Source organism: Equus caballus, chromosome 13 (assembly GCF_041296265.1).
Source record: "Equus caballus isolate H_3958 breed thoroughbred chromosome 13, TB-T2T, whole genome shotgun sequence".
Classification (NCBI taxonomy): domain Eukaryota; kingdom Metazoa; phylum Chordata; class Mammalia; order Perissodactyla; family Equidae; genus Equus; species Equus caballus.
Window position 1 is genome coordinate 41,742,244 of NC_091696.1, and position 22,075 is coordinate 41,764,318.

The following is a 22,075-nucleotide window of genomic DNA, read 5'->3' on the forward strand; positions in this document are numbered from 1 at the left end:
CACTGAGGACAGGTACCCGGTGCGAGGCTTCCCACCTCGGGGCTCCCTATCCTGCACCTTGGAAATATACTCAAATAGATCCGACTCCGAGATATATTAGCAAAAAGTAATTCCACAAAAGACATAGTACTGAGATGGGGGAGTCGCCTCACAGAGCAAAACTATTAGAACGCCATCCTCTGAAGTCCACCTCCTCTCACGCTTTTCGACGTCCCGGGGGGATTCCAGGACGCAGCAGGGGTTACGAGCCCGTAAGGAACGACGCCTGGCAGGGGCAGCACTCCGGCCCTTCCTCTTCCCTGAAGCTGGTACCAAAGAGGTCACGTGGCTGAAACGGAAGTTGTCTTTGCCTTGAGAAGACCTTTCCATAAAAGTGCTTCCTGCTTACCCGGCCTTTCTCACAAAGTGGCCAAACAGCTAATAACGGACTTGACACGGGTTTTCACCAAATCCTCACACTCCTAAAGTAGGTATTAGTTATTTCCACTTTACAGCTCAGTTAAAGTGGAGCTCAGAGGGAGGCTAGGCAGCTTGCTCAAGGTCACACAGCCAGTTAGAAAGAGAAGCCAGGTCTGACACCCGTGATACTTTGTAAGTCATTCATCTTTTCACATTTGTGTAAATTAGCCACTTCTCATTAAGGAAGACCCGACGACAGCAGACACAAGGATGGACCCTGCAACTCCTACCCCAATTGAAAGTCTGCTTTTCGGTAAGAGGGATAGAAAATCTTTTGTTTTCATATAATTCCCAAGATTTCACAATTTCCGCACCCCCCACCCCCCCCCCCCCCCCCCCCCCCCCCCCCGCCGCCACAGAACAGATATTCCTTCAAGCACGTACTTTTTTCTGAGGAAGACTGTTGCTAACATGTTGCCAATCTTTCTCTTTTCGCTTGAGGAAGAGTGTCGCTGTGCTAACACCTGTGGCCAATCTTCCTCTATTTTATGTGGGATGCCGCCACAGCATGGCTTGATGAGCAGAGTGTAGGTCCGTGCCCAGGGTCTGAACCTGTGAACCCCGGCTGCTGAAGCAGAGCGCATGAATCTAACCACTACGCCACTGGGCCAGTAAGCACGTACAGTTTTTTGAAGAAGCGTTTGTTTTCCTTGGCCCAGTTCAAGCCTCAGTCGCTCTCGGCAGGGTGTGATCGAGGAGGGTCCTGATGCCTCATACGCACCTGGAAGCCGTTCTCATCACCAACAAGCAATTCAGTTTCGAGCAGTTGCTATCACACTGGCAAGGTTTTCGCCTCTTTCGTAGTCAAGTCTCAGCTGCAGTTTTCTATTGCAATACGGTGCTTTAACACAGTGGATCGGTAAAAACCACACAGAAATCAAAAGGCCATCTATGTGAGAAGCCTCTTTATTGTAACTCCCTTTACTGGCATAAGACCAAAAGTTCCACATTAACCATGTCATTGTTTTATTTTCACAATGGATATTTTTCCCCTCAAATTCCTTTGAAATTAAAGACTTATTTGTAAATACATCCTTCTACATTAAAACTACTTCCCAACCCACAGAGACCCCACTTACCATTAACTCCTATGGACACGTTTTCATTTACTCATTTTATCCAATGTACAACAATCCCACCTTTTTGTCAGCAGTTAAAAAAACAAAGAACCTAAAGGTTCTAAAATGACTTTTCACCAAGTCAGCAAAAGAAAATCATCAATATCCAAAACTTTTTAATGCAATAAAATTTTGATTTTCAAAAAACATCTTTGCAGACAAATTCAACCTCTACATTGCCACCAATATAACCACACAGGAGCATACAAAGTCCTGGGAAAGAGAAAATATTTCATTACAAAATACTTAGGATCAAGAAAATACTGCTTGCCTTTAAATAAAGAATAGGAAAAATGGCATAAATATGTTGAAGGATGTCCATTTTCACGAGTAACAAAAAAGTACCCAAGTAAGGAATGAAGCTAAAATACACATGAGCTTCAAAAGACTCTAGCAGTGCTTGCACAAATGTGATAAAGCGAGGTTATTTAGACTCCTCTCTGTGTTTGGTTATAAAAATACAAAAAGAGCCTCGCCGGGAGCATTTCACTGGCTGAAATCATGACACGGACAGCCAGCAGACAGAGACGACAGCTGCAGCCTTGGCCTACTGTTGCCAGCAAAACCATTCCACCAAATAACCTAAAATTCCCCTCACCTCCCATTTGGACAAAGCAGTTCTCAGAACGACCAACTGGTTTTAAAAAAGAAAAAACCCAGTGCAGCATTCCACTGCAGACGAGCAGTTCCCGCTCTCACGGCACTCTCAGGAGCCTCAGGGGAAAGGCCGTACGCTGTTTTTTACAGGAGTCCAACCCCTTTCTCGGTCAGTGTGAATTACATTCACCTGGAATTCCACTTGTCTTTTAAATCCATTTTTACACTCACAAGTGATGATCTGATTTTGTTTCCCTAAATCCTCTCTCTCCTCCCTCCAGGCTTTTACTGGTCTCTGAAGTCCCTGGAGATCTCCTTCAGTGCCAGCTCCGACCTTCAGCATCCGGGACCAGCTCTGGCCATCTCCCCACGATCCTCCAATCTTCTCTGCACTCCACCACTGAAATCCCCACACACATAGACAGTCACAGCACAGGGTAAACAATGTACCCAAAATAAACTCATTCGAAAAACTTTAAATAGTGTCCTAGAGGGTTTTTCACTCAAAAGAAATCATATCAACAAAGTCCAGTGAATATGGCTCTGACAAAAGCCCACGTTAAAAATGCAATCTGTTAAAATAGACTGTTGCCGATAGAAATTTCACAACAATGATGTCAAAAAGCTGTAACACACTCAAGAGTATACAGTAAATAAAGAAGCCGAGCCTCTAACATTTATCATCCACTGTAAAACACTGCACATGATATTCAGTCTTTCCTGTTGTCTGCACAGGAGCAAAAAAAGAGAAAGAAATGTCTGTTCAGGCACGAGAGCAGGTCTAAGTTGAAAGGAAGATGCCTGAGGCACGCCCTCGCTCTCGTTCAACACAGTGCTCCAACAGCACGACCCCTGGGCCTGAAGGGCACGACTGGGAGGGAGGTATGCCTCAATCACAGACCCTCGCGATCAGCGGGGACTGGTCCGGCAGGTATAAGACAGGTGGGGAGCCCACACTACTTGACGGACTTCGGAAATGTGTGTCGAAGGAGCTCGGTGTAATCCCAACTTCACCTTTCAAAAAATCATCATCTTCATCTTCCACCGTCTCCTGCATAAAGAACAGAGATTATTAATAAGATCACAAGTGGGGGTTTGAAAACCTTTCAAGAATTCCCTTCCTCAGGAATGTGCTACTTCTGGATGAAGGTGAAGAAATCACCTTAATTTCGAAAGCTCCCTCTGATGCCCACTTCTTTTTATGAGCCACCTACACAATTGCTGATGACACATTACAACTATTTGTTTAAAGTCTGATTTTTTAAGATTTTAAGATCAAAGGCGGCAGGTAACAAGAAATGTCATTCTTGCTCATGTTATAACCCTTCTATGTAACACAGTGTGAATGAACGAATGAATGTGCGACGCTCCCCAAACGCAAGATATAAAGGAAAAAATGAGTTTTCCAATGATTACTTATGAAAAAAGACAGGCACATTAACACTGACATCTATTGTGGAAATAAATGTGCCACAAAGAAATGACAGTGACATTTTTTATTATTGGATTCTGATTTTATTTTTTTGGTAATAAATACATTTTTTTTGGTAAAAAACATTTTTTTGGAGCTGCCTGGGCTCCACCTGAAGCGCCCTTGGAGGGTGCACTAAGGACCCGCATCTTTACCACCAATTCATGGAGATCTACAACATCAACACTAACTTCTGGGACAAGGAAATTTGAGAGAGTTACTTGGTGGTAATGACCCAGTAGTGAAGATCTAAACTTACTGAGCTGATTTTTAACTAACCTTCACTTCCCGAAGTCAGCATGGGTAGTGTCTGGTTTAAACAATTCACGAAAAAAACTAAAACTCAAGGCCAGCCCTATGGCCTAGTGGTTAAGTTCGGTGCACTCTGCTGAGGCGGCCCGGGTGCAGTTCCCGGGTGCAGACCTACACCACTCATCAGTGACCATGCTGTAGCAGCAACCTACATACAAACTAGAGGAAGATCAGCACAGATGTTAGCTCAGGGTTAATCGTCCTCAGCAAAAAAAAAACAGAAACAAAAAACCTCCTTTCGTAAGAAGAACGTAATAACCTGAGCTGGGAATTCTGTAAAGACAGAATGAATGCCACGTAGAGGTTTTTAAGTGTAACACTGCATTTACTATTTTACTGTGATCCACAACCACAGAAGAGATTCTTAGGAAGTGTGCTCAGTCACAAATTTACCTTTTTAATGGGTTTCTTAAACTCTTGAAGCTCTTCTGCACTCACGTCTTCCCATATCTGATAAATAGGATCAATGAATTTCTTGGACCTGTCAACAAAGATCACATTTCAAAATCAAGGTAACTCTGCAGCAAAGGTCAGAACATATTTAGCTCTTTTCTCATAAGACCCATTACCCAAAACGAAGAAGTGAAAGCAATGCCTCAAATAAGCATCACAAAATCCATTATGTAAGTACTGTAATTAACGTGGCTCTTCCTTTGTTGTAAGAGTTCATCCGCTCATAGTGGTGGACTGTTACACCTACTACTTCTCATCTTTTCATGTTCAAGTGAAATTATTCCTCAACTGTGCAAAGATGACAATGAGTTATAACATGTCCAAATAAAAGCAAAAGTAGATTATTCTGGATCTTCCTTTTTTATATTCCTACAGCAATTTACTAAAAACAAGTATGGGAAAAAAGACCAATCTGGTTTTAGTCACCCAAGACTTGGGGGATCAGATAATCCCAAACTGCTGTGTTGCTAGTGAGGAAGTGTAATGAGCAAAACCGTATACGAACGCAACACTGAGACTGGGCTGGTGGTTCTTCAGAATTACCCACCCAGATAAACCACTTGGTTTTTGTTTATCCTATGCAACAGTATGGGTGTGGTCTCTAGAGGAAGGAACAAGTCACTTGGCAGAAATTTATGAGCCAAGAAATGGCAGCATCCTCCCCATTCAGGCACCTCTACCCACTTGCCCTTGTATGTTTAAACCAACAGGTTTAAGGAAAAATGAAAAACACTTGGTATCGATCTGGGTTCCCACTGAAGTAAAGATGTGCAAACCCCAGTGCGTCTCGGACGCTCGGGAGCCTCGAACAGGAATTCTCTACTTTCAGCTTGTGAAACATGCAAGATCGTGAGACTCTACTAAACGGCCAGGAAGGGCCACTCATGACAAGGAAATCCTAAACTCCCATCTTGGCAAAAGCAAATACACATCACATTTAAATTCACCACCGAAAGGCCAAGTGTCTCAGAGCACCCACCTCTTAAGCACACAAGGATCGAAGGGGAAGAAGGTGTCGAGTGGGTTTGTGCAGGTGTGCACCGAGTCCCCTCCAGCTGTGCTCCTGACGACCGGCAGCATCTGGCGATTGTTCCTCTCGATGATGGTGTAGCAGAAGACCAGCTGGTACTTACTGCAGGACAGCAAAACCAACAGGGATGCAGGTGTTAACATGCGGGATTGCTCTGCATGGACGTGCCCGCTCACGGGTGCCAACTACACTGACCACACAGATACTGCCAGACAGGACAAGCACAAGGAAAAAGAACATAAAGCAGAAAGTAATGTTTTTAGGGTGGGTAGAGTTCTCTGGGCCTACAATTTACAAGTTCGCTAAGGAGAAAGAAAATGTGGCCATCACTCTAAGAATATGAGCATGAGCTTGGATTAATAGGCTCACTAAAAATGTGTTCAAGGTACAACTCTTTCACTTTGCAAAATCGTACAGCTGTCTTTACTTCTTTATTTTCACTGTTTGTAAGAGAATTAGTGGGTTAGTGAAAAGGATTTACTGAGAGAGAACAGTGGCTGTTGATGGAGAGACAGCTGCTGGAATGAGGACTGCACTGCGGGAGGGACAAGGGGCTGACTGAGTCGCGGTCTCAGCAAACGGTACAGAAAGCAACAGGCATAGTGAGTGAAGAGTTAAACAGACAGAAGAACTCATAGCAAAAAACAACAGGATCATGCTATCATTTTTCTGGTGGTTACGTCCCTCCATATGACTTAATGACCTTAAAAATCATTCAGGGGACCGCTTCTTTGAGACGAGGATGTAGCTCACTTCTGCCGACTCTCTACCTTCCACCCTCCCTCCCATAGTATTCCTGCAGCGATTTATTCTCAGGGTCTCAGGTCACTATTGCCATTTTAAGCAACATATGTCTCTCTTTGTTCCATTAGCCAAGGATCACATTTGACTCCTTACTCCTGCCAGGAGGGTAAACTGGCAAAACCAAACTGGAGAACAGTTTGCACTACCTGCCAAAATTGAGGGCTGCATCTCCCACGACCCAGCAACAGCACTTCTGGGTATGCCACAAGGAGCATGTGCCTGTACACACACCAGGACACACATACGACAATGTTCCCACTACTGAAAAACTATCACAGCTTCAATCCCAAAAAAGAATAGACCAAAAAAAAAAAAAAGAAATTAAACATTGCATGGCAGTTAAAATCAAAATCCAGCTGTATGAGTCAGTACAACTTTTGTAACCATTAAATAAGCAAAAGCAGCAGCTACAGAATGATACAGGAATTCCCTGGCACAGACTTGACTTCCATCTCTTGCTCCGAGCCTCAGATCTTACTGCTAACCTCCGCTGCTACACCAACCGCAAACCTACAGCCTCTCTGACCATTCTGCCCATCAGCTGCAGCCCTCTTCTCCCGCCCCAAGGATATTTCAGGGGCTGGCCCCGTGGCCGAGTGGTGAAGTTCGCGTGCTCCACTGCAGGAGGCCCAGTGTTTCGTTGGTTCGCAATCCTGGGCGCAGACATGGCACTGCTCATCAAACCACACTGAGGCAGCGTCCCACATGCCACAACTAGAAGGACCCACAATGAAGAATATATAACTATGTACTGGGGGGGCTTTGGGGAGAAAAAGGAAAAAAATAAAATCTTTAAAAAAAAAACCCAAATATTATAAAGAATATTCCAGGGGGCAGCGGTCTCTTCTTTGCTTTATCCATCCTTTGTCTTCCAGCTGCTTCCTAACCGCCAGCAATGTGCTGGAACCTTCCACTCACTAAATGCTGTAACTTGTTGATTCCTTTTCTTAAAGCTTCATTATCATTTTTGAGATCTCAAGAGAGATCGACTACCTTGAACTAGATGCCCAGCAGAGGAAAAATAAGGTTGCTGAATGAGAGCAACAAGCCATCTAAAGAGAACTGAGGAATAAAAAAGGAATTCTTTTTGTCATCTAATAGAACAGACTTATGTGTTGAAGATTTTAAGCTATGACCCTACCCTGAATATCCTGATTAAATGCCCAAGTTCTCCAATTCATTTTCTACATGACACAGAATCAGCAAACGCCTACGAAGGAGCCAGACTGCCTGCATTCAAATCCTAGCTCCGCCACAGTCTAGCTATGACCTCACACAAGTCATTTAATCTCTCTGGGCCTCCATCTCCTCATTGATACACAGGGGTTAATAATACAGTCAGAAGATTGTGTGAAGACTGAGTCTGACGTAAAGTGCTGGGAGCAGCGCCAGGCACACGGCAAACAGCGTGCATGTGCGGCAGTTCCGAGCTCTGAGCTCACACAGTCCTTCATGAGACCAGTCTCCTATTGCTGGATGTTTACCTCATGCCCGGTCTATTTTTATTACTATTACAGGAGTCACCCTAATAAACATTTTGGTTTGTACCTCTCAGCTTACTAGCTGCCTTACTTAATTTCAATGTCCCCAGGCCTCCCTCTTGGGATGAAAAGTAACAGCAATTTCCGGTGTCACCAAGTGATAAAATCAACAGCTTCATGCAGTGTTTCCTGCAAGTACTGAGTTATTTGTTTTTAAGCATTTTATTGTTGTTAATTTTCTTGATTAATATTACAGAAATTTAATGGAATTCTACAATACTAACATTAACATAAATTTACTTTTAAATAACTTCCATCAATAAAGCACAAATAACCTACCTTGTGATTGCGGCGAAAAAGTTAACTACGGAGGGCAGGCAAATCTTCAGAGGATTTAGCTGACTCATTACTATGCGTTCAAAATTCAGACTTTGAAGATACCGCAAACCTTTGATTAAAAAACAAAGGACTTTTAAAATGTACAAACGTAACAGCCTAAGATCTCTTTTTAAAGCACAGATTATTTCACTCATTTAAAAAGATTTTAAAAAGTTATTTGCAGAAATGCTTTAAATGAGTAGGTGGTCACACAACGTAGAGCCAGAAGAACGTCACTTAGCCGCATTCGTTTATGACTAAGCCAGCTTTTCTAAAGACAACAGTTTTTTCTCCTTAAAGACCAGGAAGTAAGTGCACACTCCTAGTGGGCTATAAGCTTGGGTAGGAATTTGGAATTCAGATACACGTAAGCTCAGCATATGCTAAATTTACAGAGAAGAACCAAGGCCATATGATCTGACTTCAGCTAAGGCTCATGAAATCATTATCAAGAAGCTCAGGCAACAGAGGGAGTGCCCGTTCCCTAGAGGCAGGAACTGTATGGTGTGGAGTGTCGCCTTCCTGAATTCCAAATATATATTCGTGCTATACACGTCTATATGCAAGCAACACTTGCACGTCTTAAATGATCAGTGAAGTCGAGCATCTTTGTCAAGTGCACGTTAGTTGTTTGTATTTCACTTTTTTTACAAGGAAACTATAGAGGTAGAAGGAAAAATTAGACACAACTGTCCTGAAACTAATAAATATAATTCTCTCCTGTATTAGTAAAAGACACCATACTTATTTTAAGAGGAAAGCAGAATAATTTGTTTTTAAATATATTTTCTTAAAAGGAGATTCTCTGATGTGCATTTTGATAAACGTGACTAAAAATGGGATGCTTACAAGAAACGTATCCTCTTTAAACAAGCAAGACTCTTACCCTTCATTTATACAAAGAACAGCAGAGACTTTACTTATCTTATGATGAGACCCTGTCCTACCACCAGTGCATACAACTAATTTTAAGCCCCACATCTTTCTAGAAATATATGGGATACAGTAAATACATATATTGCAACATATACAAATTTCAGTGTAGAGGTGTGCTGATTTTGACCCTGAGAAGACACTAGGCAGTGTCTGGAGACAGTTTTAGTTGTCACAACAGAGGGTGGGTAGAGGGTAAGGGATGCTGCTAACCATCCTTCAATGCACAGAACAGCCCCCCAAACAAAGGATTATCCAGCCCAAAATGTCAGTGCAGAGGTTGAGAACACTGGTTCAGAGGAAATAGCCTTTGAATTATTTCATGAAAATTTGAATTATTCATGAAAATAAACAATTTAAATTGACTTAACTGAGGCTGTTCTTGGGGATTATCTTCAACTAAAATACACTAACCTAATAAACAAGCTTCCTTTGGTAGATATAAATTATAAACAACTCCGCGAAACTAGCAAAACTGAAAACCGGTAAATAAACCCAAGACTTTAGAGAAAGGAGCTAAGTGTTAGGGTCACAAGCTCGAGAGTCATCCTCACCTGGCTTCAGTCTCTAATCTTGCCAACAAATTACTTCCCGGTGCTTTGGTATCATCTGTAAAGTGGGAATGACACCTGCCCTCACCAGGCTCTTCCAAGGACAAGAAAGGGCACACAGGGAGCTCTGAGCACAGACGGCGCTGGCACCACACAGTGCTCAGCCACACCTCTGAAGAGCACCTTCACACTTTCAAATGCCACCCTTCCAAGCGGAGGCTCTCAAAGTCCAATCCAGCAAGGTTAAATAGGAGGCTCGGGAGGTTTTTAGGGGACTATGACCTGCTTGAAAGTATTTGTAAGTTTGAGTGCACGTGCAGTTTTCTGAATCCATAGTTTTCATCAAATTCTCAAAAAGGTAATGAGTCTCCATTCTAAAGGGTGACCTGTACTCAAGGAAAATCCAGTTCACACCCACCAACCCCACATCACTGACCTTCCTTCAGGTTTCCACTTAAAAGCTGCTTGTGCCTAAACACAAAAGTGTAGAACACAGCTTGGCAGGCTGAATAAAATGGTCCGTGGAGAGCGACATCACAAAACGCCTTTGTTCCCGAATCCTGGTTATTAAGGTATATGTGCAGCCAGTTAACCAAAAGATCTAGGCATGACTTTACCGTGCTAGAGGAAAGAAAAATTCAAGTCAATTTTACTTGCTTCATAAAAAATTAGAGTGACAAAAACACACAACTGCCTCTCACTACAAATGAGGCAAAGTCAGTCCACAGGCTTCTTTATATATTACCCGTGGGCACAGAGGGGAAGCAAAGCGAGGAAGGAAAGAGACGGGCGGGTGGGCAGACAGCCTACCAATGACAGAGTGGGGCGCACAGGCCTTCTAGGAACAGGTGGCCCCCAAGAATGCCTGAAGTCCCAAGGGATGAAGGACAGTTTCTCCTCCTCAGCTTCTCTGATGGCCTCCCAGCCCTCTCAGGGGGATATGACCAAAGAACAAGGCACCAAGACCTCACAAGAGAAGACAGTCTGGCTGACTTCATTCCTAAGGGGATCTGACGAAATCCTGCGGTCAGCCATTTAGGACAGAACCGCCAGACAGCTTTTAGTTGCTGGGGAAGGGTTTTTAACAGATCCTTGCCCAAAGAGATCTTCATGGATCACGAAGAAATAGGCCCAGAGCTGGCCTCCTAGACAGATCTTTCTATTACCTTTAAAAGGGTTTTTCTTCAGCTTTAACAGATACAATTGATTCGGAATGCAAATGAAAAATGACAAACCTATAAAAAGAACCAAAAGAGTATACAACACTACACTATCCACGAAGACAAAGAGATCTTCATGTTCAAGTGCAACTAAACAGAAGACAAAAGCTTTGCCTGTGAGGTCTTCTATCTAAAAAGGGAGACGTATTATTCTGAAATTGCCTCTTGGAAATATAAACATCTTGCACAGGGTAGGGGAACAGATTTTTTCACTTTAAAGACAGACCAAAAAAATGAGGCAGATACTTCTCTGACTTGAGACAATGCTATAATCTTTTTAAAGCAAGATATGAAAAAGCACTTGAAAAATTAGGTTACTTACATAAGAGGAACAAATTTAGCTCTTGCCAAAAAGCTTCCAATATAATTTCCAGCAGCTTGCCTGATGATGGCAGGATTATTTGGATCTTGCAATTTTTTCCAGAGATGTTCCAAAAACGCTTCTGCAAATCCCTATAAAAAGAGAAGGTGTCGGTCTGATCTTTTTTAATGCTTAAGATATCCTGGCTACCAGAATCCTCCTAAGATTTTAACCCACCAATATGGGAAAGTTCTAGTATCTTAGTTCTCCTGCTAGATAAATAATGAATACAGTTATCCTGGTTCTTATTTTTAAAATACCTTGAGACAATAATGTTAAAAACAAAAGGCGGGGGCCGGCCCAGTGGCGCAGCAGTTAAGTTCGCACGTTCTGCTTCAGTGGCCCAGGGTTCGAAGGTTTGGATCCTGGGTGTGGACATGGCACCACTTGGCAAGCCATGCTGTGGCAGGCATCCCACATACAAAGTGGGGGAGGTTGGGCATGGATGTTAGCTTAGGGCTAATCTTCCTCAAAAATAAAAATAAAAAAACAAACAAAAGGCATCCCCCACGGTTAAATAATCCGATGGATGCTGAAACTAGCAGAGCATCAAAACCACGCCCACAAACACAGGAGGCTCGTGACAGGGCTTTGGAACCCCTATTTTAAAAGCTCTGCAAGTGATTCCGAGGCTGAGCCAGAACCGGAAACCAGTGATAATCCACTCACACGGGAACCCCTCCTGCAGCCCCTCTGAGTGCAAAGTGTCCTTCCAGTCTTTGACTGCACGTATTGAGCTTAACCAGAAACAGAAATAGAGATTAAAGCATGGGTGGTGTTTGACTAATTGTGCTAAGCATGGAAAACCGACTAGGCTTTTAACGAAGGACACAACCTCCAACTTCTCAAAGAAGCTCTTTTCCAAAGCTGGTCACACACACTTTGGGGCAGACGGAGTCTAACCTTCTTACCCACGAGCAACACACGCCTGACTATTCTAGGAAGTTAGGAAATCATCGCAAAGGAGAAGAGTCTTCTGTATTTTTTTTTCTTTCAAAATAGAAAGCCAAAGCCTAAAGTTTTAAAACTCTGGATTAAAAAGTTGGTTTGGGCTAGTTAGGATCAACTGAGAGAAAATAAAGGAAATAAACAGTTAACTATCCCATATGAGATTTTAAGACAAAGGCCTGAATTAAAGGGAAGGGCACCACCTAGCGGACCAAACGCAGGATGACGTTCTCAGAGCGCCTGGCTGAGCCCACGGGCAGCAGCAATGGGCGCTGCTCCTTCCACCAGCTGAGAAGGACACGCATTTCATTAGGGGCACTAGTAAAACGAGCTCAAGAAAAAGAAAGACCTCCTGGTCTCCCTGATATACTCTCCCCGCTCCCAGTTTTTAAGGGAAAGTTGTGGGCAAGAACGAAATTGGCTAAGCTAACGTTAACGACATACTCACCAGTTTAAAGCTACAGAGGTAAAACATGAAAAACTGTACGTGGCAGGAGGCGTGGGTGGGCAAGAGGAGTTTGTCAAAAATGGTTATGAGATCTCGATATAAATCCTTTGTTTTGTTGTTATCAATCTTACCTACAGAGAAAATGTGGCACTTCAGTTTTATAAATACATTATTTTTAAGCTACCAGTTTCATTTACCAAATTCTTAAAAAGAAAAATACCATTAAGAAACGACATCCTCCATTGAGATAGGATTAAATGTCATTTTCATTTTGCAGAGATTTTACTTTTTAAGTATAATAATCCAGCACTGGCCAGGACACAGGCCCTCACCTGTAATGCCATAAACAGGAACTCTTCTAAAGGACAATTTTATAATTCATGCAGCAGAAGCCCCTTGATCCACTAATTCTACTGCTAGGAATTTACCACAAGGAAATAACTGAAGATGAGTGCACAAGGATGTTCATTACATTGCCATTTATAATGGCAAAAAAAGGGAGGAAAAAAATGAGACCAGTTAAATCCATATGATCAATAACAACTATTTTAGAAGAAAAGCAAATGGTAGGAGAAAATGTTCACAATAGGTGAAGGGGGAAGAATATGAAACACTACGCATAGTGTGACCCCCGAGTCCACTGAAAACCATACTCACACAGTAATACTAACAGAAAAGAAAAAACATATCAAAATGCTAATAATGATTTGCTAAAGAGGAGGAATGTGGCCATTTCAACTGTCTTTTTTATCCCTTCCTGTAATTTCCAAATTTTCTCTAATCAACATGTAGTGTTTTTATAACAGCAAAAAAGTTAAAATAGTAACACAGTCAACTCAGAATTAAGTTCTATTATTCTGAATGGCTGAGTTCCATTCTTAAATCTTAGCCATGTGAATGGAAAAAAATCTGTGTTTTGATGGCAAAGCCTCTAGACCGGAAGTCCCATGAGGGCAGCACGTCAATCTGTTCACTACAGTACCAAGACTTGGCACAACCACAGGACCAAGCCCCTCTAAAGTCAGTAACAACACCCAGCACCATGTCAACGTCTACTATGCCTTCTTCAATGTCTTGAACAACTTGAGCGTCATTTGATCTCCGGCTAAAACTGGCCAAACTCCACCAACAACTGAACCTGAATCCCAGTCCCACCATTTCCGAGCTGCCACATGGGCAAGTAACTTGATCTCTCCAAACCTTTTTTTCCTTCAACCCAAAGTAGTGATTTTTACAGGGTTTCTCTCAGTACTAGATGATGTATGAAAATGCCCAGCACAGTCAGGTGCACTGTGGTGTTCAACAAACAGAAGCCACAGTGACGCTTATAGAGCGTTACCATCTACATAGCAGACATCCTTGATGTAGGACAGAAGCAGAGACAGCAGGATGTCCAGGCGCTCGGCTACAGGATGCACCATCTGATCAAGCCTTTCAGGATCAGCCTTTGTTTCATGCTCAGCTTCTTCGTCTTCATCCTTTGAAGACAAAAGTAAAAACTGACATTAAAAATTTAGTAAAAGGAGTTTGGTGGGAAAACTCTCAGAGGTAATTATTTCCTTTAAAAGATAAAACAAAGAGAATACACAGATGCCTTTCCAGGCAGGGGCCTCAACCAAAGGTGTGAATCAGAAGCACCTGTGGAGTTCAAAGCAGAGACTGAGCGCCCCAGCCTCTGGTTCCCATTCTGATCCCCTTAGAGGGTGCTGGGCACTGTTGGTGCCAGGCCCCCCTGGCCAGGACAGGGTACCCATCCCCAGCTGCTGTGTCGGCTCCCAACAGCTCACAGCTGCCCCTCTCGTCCAGAGCACTGCCCTCAGCAGAACAGGAGCCAGAACTGCCCCTGCATTCCAACCAGCCCCAACCCCCAGAACCAATGACTGACTAACAAGGCGTCACAAGAGGCCACCTCCCTGGGCTCAAGCTGGGACCGACTCCAACTCACGGCGCAATTGATGCTCCAGAGTCCCTGGCAGGATCAGGCCGTAGCTACTTTCCAACTGACACCAAACTCCCGCTTAGTCCTTCCCCTGCCCGTTCCTGCTTCCTCACACCCTCTGTCTCAAGGGCACCTGGATTTCCATCTCGGGCTCTCCTCCCAGGGAACCCAACTTAAGACATGGCCCCGGGTAGAGAAATACTGCGTTAAGGTATACAACTTGTAAAATACAGAAACTAAACTGGTATGGTCTCCTATTTGTCACTCCCTCACACACAATATGTGGTTTACGAAAACATCTTAACTTCTAAGAATAAAAGTGAAACATACTTCACCGAACCCAAATTCAAAGCCTTGGAAATAAACCAACTCTACTAGGCAGAAAGGAAGAAAGCAGCAAACTACTCAGTTAAGAAATCATTTCAGATTTGCGGAACTATTTTAACCCAAAGCTTTGAAAAAGATGAGAAGTCATTAGCTGTCTCTTCCACCCTCCGCATATGTTGATGTCTGTTTTCAGTAATAAATGCTGACCATGTTAAACAGTCCTTCTGTGGCATCTGTCCCACTACCAGTTTGAGCTGCTGTTTCCTCAGCATCTTCAATATCCTGCCGGGATGCATTCACCTACATTATAACAAAGAGAAAAAAAAGAATAAAAGCATTTAAAATACAACTATGCTATTTGGGGACTGGAAATTCATCTGATAAACAAACTTTAAAGGTGTCCAGATTAGCGACCTATATAGCACCATAACACAATACACGATTATAGTGCAAACCTTAAATTGATTTGAGTTATGAAGGAATTTACAAGATTTTTTTTTTTCCTGGTGAGGAAGATTGGCCCTGAGCTAACATCTGTTGCCAATCTTCCTCTTTTTGCTTGAGGAAGATTGTTGCTGACCTAACATCTGTACCAATCTTCCTCTATTGTATGTGGGATGCTGCCACAGCATGTCTTGATGAGTGGTACATACGTCTGTGCCCAGAATTCAAACTGGCGAATGCTGGGCCGCCGAAGTGGAGTGCATGAACTTAACCACTACGCCACCAGGCTGGCCCATAAAAGATTACTATTTAAGCCCCTTTTACTACATACTTACATAAAATCTGTAAGAACTGTGATAGTTTCAACAAATTGAACATTTATTCCATCTCTTACTATGCACAAGACACTCACACACATGTTGTATAAGAAGCATATCATCAATCAACTGAGCAGAAAAAAGATGAAGTGCAAGCCCTATTTGAATTATTGAATATTTATTTTAGCATACAATGCTCTGAAGATCTTTAACATACTATTCACATCATGTCTTTCTTACTATCGGTGCATGCCCTTCCTTCTAAAGGTACTCTAAAATGTCCCTTAAGTATGTATCAGAGAAAGACTGTACACAGATTACGTGTGCAGTTGGCCAGCGGTGTGGCTCCAAGTGAGCAATGTGCCAGCCTGCCCAACCTCCAGCTCCTCCTCGGCCTGCCTCACTGCATCCTCCTTCTCCCCTACAGCACGTCACTGTTCTCCACCATCAACTCACACCTCCTCAGTCCACAGACCTCAAGCTACCCCAATCCTAAAACATGCCTCTCACCTTATCCCCTCTTTACAACACCAACCCTCACCGAGGTCTCTAACAGCCCCACTTCCTAACCATCCATGCTCTCCTGAAACACAGTCTCCCCCCTACAGTGACACGATAACAGACTACCTCCTAATCATCAAATGCAAGTGCTTTTGCTCTGCTCAGCCTCCTTAAAAACATCAGCAATATCTCATGCTGCTGACCAAACCCTTCCTTCTTCCAGATCCTCCCTGGGTATCCACACTCGTGGTTTTCCTCCCACTTGCGAATGCACTTCCTCTCCTGTCCTAAACTGCATCATTCCACAGGTTTGGTCTCAGTCCCCTACCTGCAGCTACAGCTGCATGGTATTTGCCATCTGGCTCCCCACCTGCACCTCAATCTGTCCAAAACAGAACTCATCTTCCAACTTCCTCCTCACTTTTCTTATTGTGGTTAACGGCAACACCAAGATTCTATTCCACAGCAGCTACCTTTGAAAGACTCCTTTCCTCTACCCCCTTACTTCTCCACTTCCAACCCAGTCTCAAGGACCAGTTCACCCTTCCTCCACACTGTCACGAGGAGCCACCACTTTCTTTCGCTCCCACTGCACCTTGTTGCAGGCCTCTTTAGAAAAAGGTATAAAGAATCTCAACACCACTTCCTTAGGAAGGCCTTCCTGACTCCGGTCTGCATCAGATTTCCTAGCTTATTATAATGCATGTGTTTCCATTCACAGCATTCACCAAAATGTAAACACACTTTCACATTTGTATGACTATCTACTTAACGCTTTGTTCCCCAACCACAAGGGATGGGACTATCTATAACCCCCAGCATGTCAACGGAGTTCAAGAAATCTTTAAAGAAATAAACGAAAGGTGGAATTGTGGATTCTTTTCCATTGCTGCTATTATTGCACATACTATGATAACTAAAATACTTAATAAATGAAAATCAAGGAGAAAACCAGATTATTAAATACTTACATCCAACTTGAGTAGCTTTTCAATAACAAGTTCTAGAATTTCATGCCTCAAGGTTGGAAAATACACACTAATTCTTAGTAAGTTATGAACATAACATTCCTAAAACATAAAAAGATAAACATTTCAACAGAGAATAAATGTTTCATAATTATGTAAGCAAGACCTCAATTACACAATCTTTAGTTCAATTATTTAAATAGAAAAAACAGACTATTCAGCAACATAAAAACTATACTGTTCCTATATCCATACAATGTTTGGTATAATTATTCTAATTACCTCCAGTAAACTAAATTTGTAAGTTGCATACTTCTTTAGTGTTTTCTTTAAACAGGTTTGTTGAGATCTAATTCATATAAAATCTACCCATTGGAAGTGTACAGGTTAATGGTTTTTAGCACAGTCACAAAGCTGTGCAACCATCACCATGATCAATTTTAGAACATTTTTATCACCCTAAACTCTGTATCTTTTAGTAATGTACCTCCCCCTACCCTAGATAATCACTAGTCTACTTTCTGTCTCTATGAATTTGCCTACTGTGGACATTTCATGTAAGTGGAATCTTCTAATATGTGGCATTTTAGCATAATCTTTTCAAGGTTCATTCATGTTGTGGCAAGTAAACCATTCCTTTTCATTGCTGAACAATGGTCCACTGTACAGACATACCACATTTTGTTCATTCATCAGCCAACAAACATTTGGCTGTTTCCATACTTTGGCTGTTATGAATAAGGCTGTTTTGAACACTTAAGTAAAAGTTTTTGTGTGGACGTGTTTCCATTTCTCTCAGGTATATACCCAGCAGTAGAAATGCTAGGTCATGGGGCAACTCTATGTTTAACCTTTTTGAAGACCTGCCAGACTGTTTTCCAAAGCGCTGCACCATTTACGAGTTTACATGCTCACTAGCAACATACAAGGATTCTGATTTCTCCGTGTCCTCAGCACCACTTGTTACTGTCTCTTTGAGTACAGCCATCCCAGTGGGTGTAAGCGCTATCTCACTATGCTTTGGCCTTGCATTTCCCTGAGAGCTAATGATGTTGAGCTTTTCACATGCTCACTGGCCATCTGTGTATCTATTTTGAAGAAATACCTATTCAGATCCTTTGCCCACTTTTAAATTGGGTTATTTACCTTTCTATTATCGAGTTACTAAGAGTTCTTTATATATTATAGATACAATCCTTTATCCAATATGATTTGTAAATATTTTCTCCCATTATTTGGGTTATCTTTTCACTTTCTTGAAGGTGTCCTAGGAAGCACAACAGTCTTTAACTTTTATGAAGTCCAATTTATCTATTTCTTCTATGGCTGTTTGTGCTTCGTGTGTCATATCTACAAACTGTTGCCTAATTTCAAGTCACAAAAATTTTCAACTATGTTTTAAGAGGTTTTTTTTTCAGCTCTTAGATTTCGGCCTTTTATCACTTGAGTTTATTTTTGTATGTGGTGTGAGGAAGGGCTCTATTTCATTCTGCCTTGTTTTGTTTTCTGTGAAGAAGATTAGCCCTGAGTTAACATCTGTTGCCAACCTTCCTCTTTTTGCTTGAGGAAGACTGTTGCTGAGCTAACATCTGTGCCAATCTTCCTCTATTTTGTATTGGACACCACCACAGTGTGGCTTGACAAGCGGCACTAGGTTCGCACCTGGGATCCGAACCTATAAACCCTACCCCAAGGCTGCCGAAGCAGAGCATGCAAACTTAACCACTATGCCACTGGGCCAGGCCCCCTATTTCATTCTTTGCAAGTAGATATCCACTTGTACCACAATCATTTGTTGAAAACACCATTCTTTTCCCCATTAAATCATCTTGTACAACTGGGGTTTTTTATATTGATCTTACATCCTGTAACTATGGTGAACTCGTTTATTAGTTTTCGTGGATTCCTTGGGATTTTTCTGTATGTAAGATTATGTCATCTGCAAGGAGAGAGAGTTTTATTTCTTCCTTTCCAATCTGATTACCTTTTCTGTTTCTTGCCTAACTGCCCTGGCTAGAACCTCTAGTACAACACTAAACAAAAGCCGCAAAAGCAGATATCCTGTGCTGTTCCTTATGTTGGGGGAAGTCTTTCAGTCTTTCACCACTGAGTCTGATGTCAGCTGTGAGTTTCTCACAGATGCCCTTTAACAGGCTGAGAAAGTCCCCTTCTGTTTTTGTCATGAAAAGGTTTTGGTGTTTGTCAAACGCTTTTTCTAAATCTATTGAGATGACTGTGTGGTTTTGTCATTTATTCTATTACATGGTACATTATCTTAATTGATTTTCAGGTATTAAAGCAACCTTGCATTCCTAGGATACACTTCACCTGGTCATGGTGCATAATTCTTTTTATATGTTGCTAGATTGAGTTTTCAGGCATTTTGCTGAGGATTTCTGCGCTCATATTAATATAAGAGATAACATGGTTTTTAACATCCCACTTGAAGCAGACTATCACAAACACTGGAAAACATTAACTCCTTATTTAATACTTGTAATACCTTACTTAGGAAAAAACAATCTATACTTAGAAGGGAACCAGTATTAATTAACAAAAACTACACAGATGATCTAAATATTACACAAAAACTTAAGTAGAATTCATCTATAGAATTCTCTGCCTTCATGTTCAAATAAGGCAAGTTTATAATTGGTAACAGATGAACTATTATCTTCTAGTAGTTTTTATCTATGTAAACATTAAGGCTATTAAGATATTTCTTCTTTTTTTTAATGTTTTTAAAGATTTTATTTTTCCTTTTTTCTCCCCAAATCCCCCCAGTACCTAGTTGCATATTTTTAGTTGTGGGTCCTTCTAGTTGTGGCATGTGGGACACTGCCTCAGCATGGCCTAATGAGTGGTGCCATGCCCACGCCCAGGATTTGAACCAGCAAAACCCCAGGCCGCCAGAGTGGAGCGTGCGAACTTAACCATTCGGCCACAGGGCCAGCCCCAAGATATTTCTGAAATGGACTCTGCCCTTGACTTGCACATAGGAATAAGCAAAAAAGGCACTGGGGATCCTCAGTCACATGCTACGAAAGGAATTTGAGTCAAATTCTTAGTCTTGAGTTTAAAATCTAGAAGACAAACCTTTCAAGAAAAAGACCTAATGCCTCCTAAAACTAAATCACACAAGGCAACTTTTCCATTATTTTCCCCGTGAAAAGATTTCTTACCAATGTTCTCTCTGATTTTCGAACAAAGGGAAATTTTTCCACCAGTATTGGCATAAGAAACCACGGTGTCCTATTAAAAAAAGAAAATCAACCAATCTATGTTAACTGGACTTTCTTGGAAAGTAAGACTTCTATTCTAAGAGCAAAGACAGACACAGGAAGCAAATGCTAACTCCTATCTCAAGCAACTGGAACTTAAATGCACAGCTTCAGAGAAAATCTGTACTAACTTAGGGGAAAATAAACTTGGTAACTTTCGTATCAACAGCAAATTTAAAGGACATGGAGAGTCTTTTTTCTACAAAAGCAACAGCTCCAGTTTAGAATCTAAACATTTCCCACCACACACAATTATTATTTTAAAAAGGAGAAAAAACTTGGATTTTTTTTTTAAGTTAGCAAATAACAAACTTACAGAGGGAACCTGAAGTCCGCCCCTCCAAAAGAAACCCACACACCTTAAAAGCTTTTCTTAGAACTGCAATTTTTTTTTCATATGGCATGACACAAACACACAAGGGTTTTTCACTGAAAATTTTTGGATAGCGTATCTGTTGAAGATAAAAGCAAAGTTCCAACCACTATACAAAATTTGCAGACAAGTTCTGAAAAATAATTAAAGACAATGAATAGAGAACTGAAATGCCTTTTTCTTTTTCTGGTCAGGAAGACTGGCCCTAACTTCTTTTGCCAATCTTTCTCTTTCTGCTTGAGGAAGACTGTTGCTGAGCTAACATCTGTGCCAGTCTTCCTTTATTTTATGTGGGACGCCACCACAGCATAGCTTGATGAGCAGTGCTGGGACCACACCCAGGATCCAAACCTGCGAACCCCGGGCCGCCAAAGCAGAGTGTGTGAACTTAACCACTATGCCATGGGGCCGGCCCCTGAAATGCCATTTTTTGTAGACTGTAATACTATATTAACAGGATGCAAAAACATGCAGCATACAACTTGAGTTTTGATGCCATGAACACTTTGTAATTTTCTACTAATCGATTACAATTTTCTTGAGACTTAAATACCACGATTCAAAATAAGTAACAAAAGTATACTCACGATGGAACATATCTGGCTATTATTTGCAAAGCTCTGTGACAAGTGTCAAAATTTGCAGGAAGATCTACAAGGCGAAAAGCAAGAGTATGAGCATCAAAATAAAACTGAAAATTGAAAAATTATATACCTGAAGCTAAAAACACCTGCTAACCAAAACTGAATCATTTTACAGTAAAATAACAGTTTCATGATTTTCTTCCATTACCAACTATCATTGAAGACTAAATAAACTAATTACATGAGAAACGCCTTAAGTGAACTGATTGCATGCTAATGCTAAATACAACATGATTCCAACAAAGGTTACCATCTGTTCCGGTCTATGTATTAGAATACGTCCTGGAGCTACCAGCCACTTTATCATTCTGCACGCATTCTCTAACACACAGGAGGCGTTCTTTGCTTTAAGCCTCTTTATACTTACTATCATCTTCGTCGTCAGAATCTGAGACATCTACGTCACCTTCCTTAATGACCACTCGGGCTTTTGAGGGAAAAACAAAATACATTATTCTTCTGTGGTTGACTGAAACAATCAACAGCTACAGAAAAAAGTGATTTTTCCATTGTCCAAACTTAGTACAAAGATTAAATTTCCAGTCGGGGGCAGTGGCAGGGGGAGCAACATAACTATAGTTTCTAAACAGCTAAAAATTCCTGAGTTTTAACATTTTGTCAGAAGCTCACTACAGAAAGTTACAACCCATAAAAATCATAGCAACAAACGAATCTGGATGCTTCTACAGAGGTCATCATAGAGAATGACGTGCCAGA

The 22,075-nt window shown here is 41.7% G+C and overlaps 1 protein-coding gene and 1 long non-coding RNA gene across 2 annotated transcripts in view; one reads left to right on the forward strand and one right to left on the reverse strand.

The window, feature by feature from the left end:
• The first annotated feature begins 342 nt into the window (after nucleotides 1-342).
• LOC102147328 (uncharacterized) lies at nucleotides 343-2,654 on the forward strand. Its single transcript, XR_288224.4, has 3 exons — nucleotides 343-466; nucleotides 628-712; nucleotides 2,456-2,654. It is a non-coding gene; the product is annotated as an uncharacterized lncRNA (long non-coding RNA).
• Nucleotides 1,350-22,075, reverse strand: part of RRN3 (RRN3 homolog, RNA polymerase I transcription factor) — a 29,339-nt gene continuing 8,613 nt past the window's right edge. Inside the window, exons 7-19 of the mRNA XM_001488925.7 lie at nucleotides 21,726-21,785; nucleotides 21,302-21,365; nucleotides 20,243-20,312; nucleotides 17,064-17,162; nucleotides 15,038-15,130; nucleotides 13,904-14,042; nucleotides 12,565-12,695; nucleotides 11,130-11,260; nucleotides 10,024-10,208; nucleotides 8,065-8,173; nucleotides 5,390-5,542; nucleotides 4,351-4,438; nucleotides 1,350-3,225 (exon numbers count right to left, since the gene is read on the reverse strand). Coding sequence (XP_001488975.2) covers nucleotides 3,064-3,225; nucleotides 4,351-4,438; nucleotides 5,390-5,542; nucleotides 8,065-8,173; nucleotides 10,024-10,208; nucleotides 11,130-11,260; nucleotides 12,565-12,695; nucleotides 13,904-14,042; nucleotides 15,038-15,130; nucleotides 17,064-17,162; nucleotides 20,243-20,312; nucleotides 21,302-21,365; nucleotides 21,726-21,785 — 1,484 coding nt within the window. The 3' untranslated portion in view covers nucleotides 1,350-3,063. The remainder of the gene's footprint in view (nucleotides 3,226-4,350; nucleotides 4,439-5,389; nucleotides 5,543-8,064; nucleotides 8,174-10,023; nucleotides 10,209-11,129; nucleotides 11,261-12,564; nucleotides 12,696-13,903; nucleotides 14,043-15,037; nucleotides 15,131-17,063; nucleotides 17,163-20,242; nucleotides 20,313-21,301; nucleotides 21,366-21,725; nucleotides 21,786-22,075) is intronic.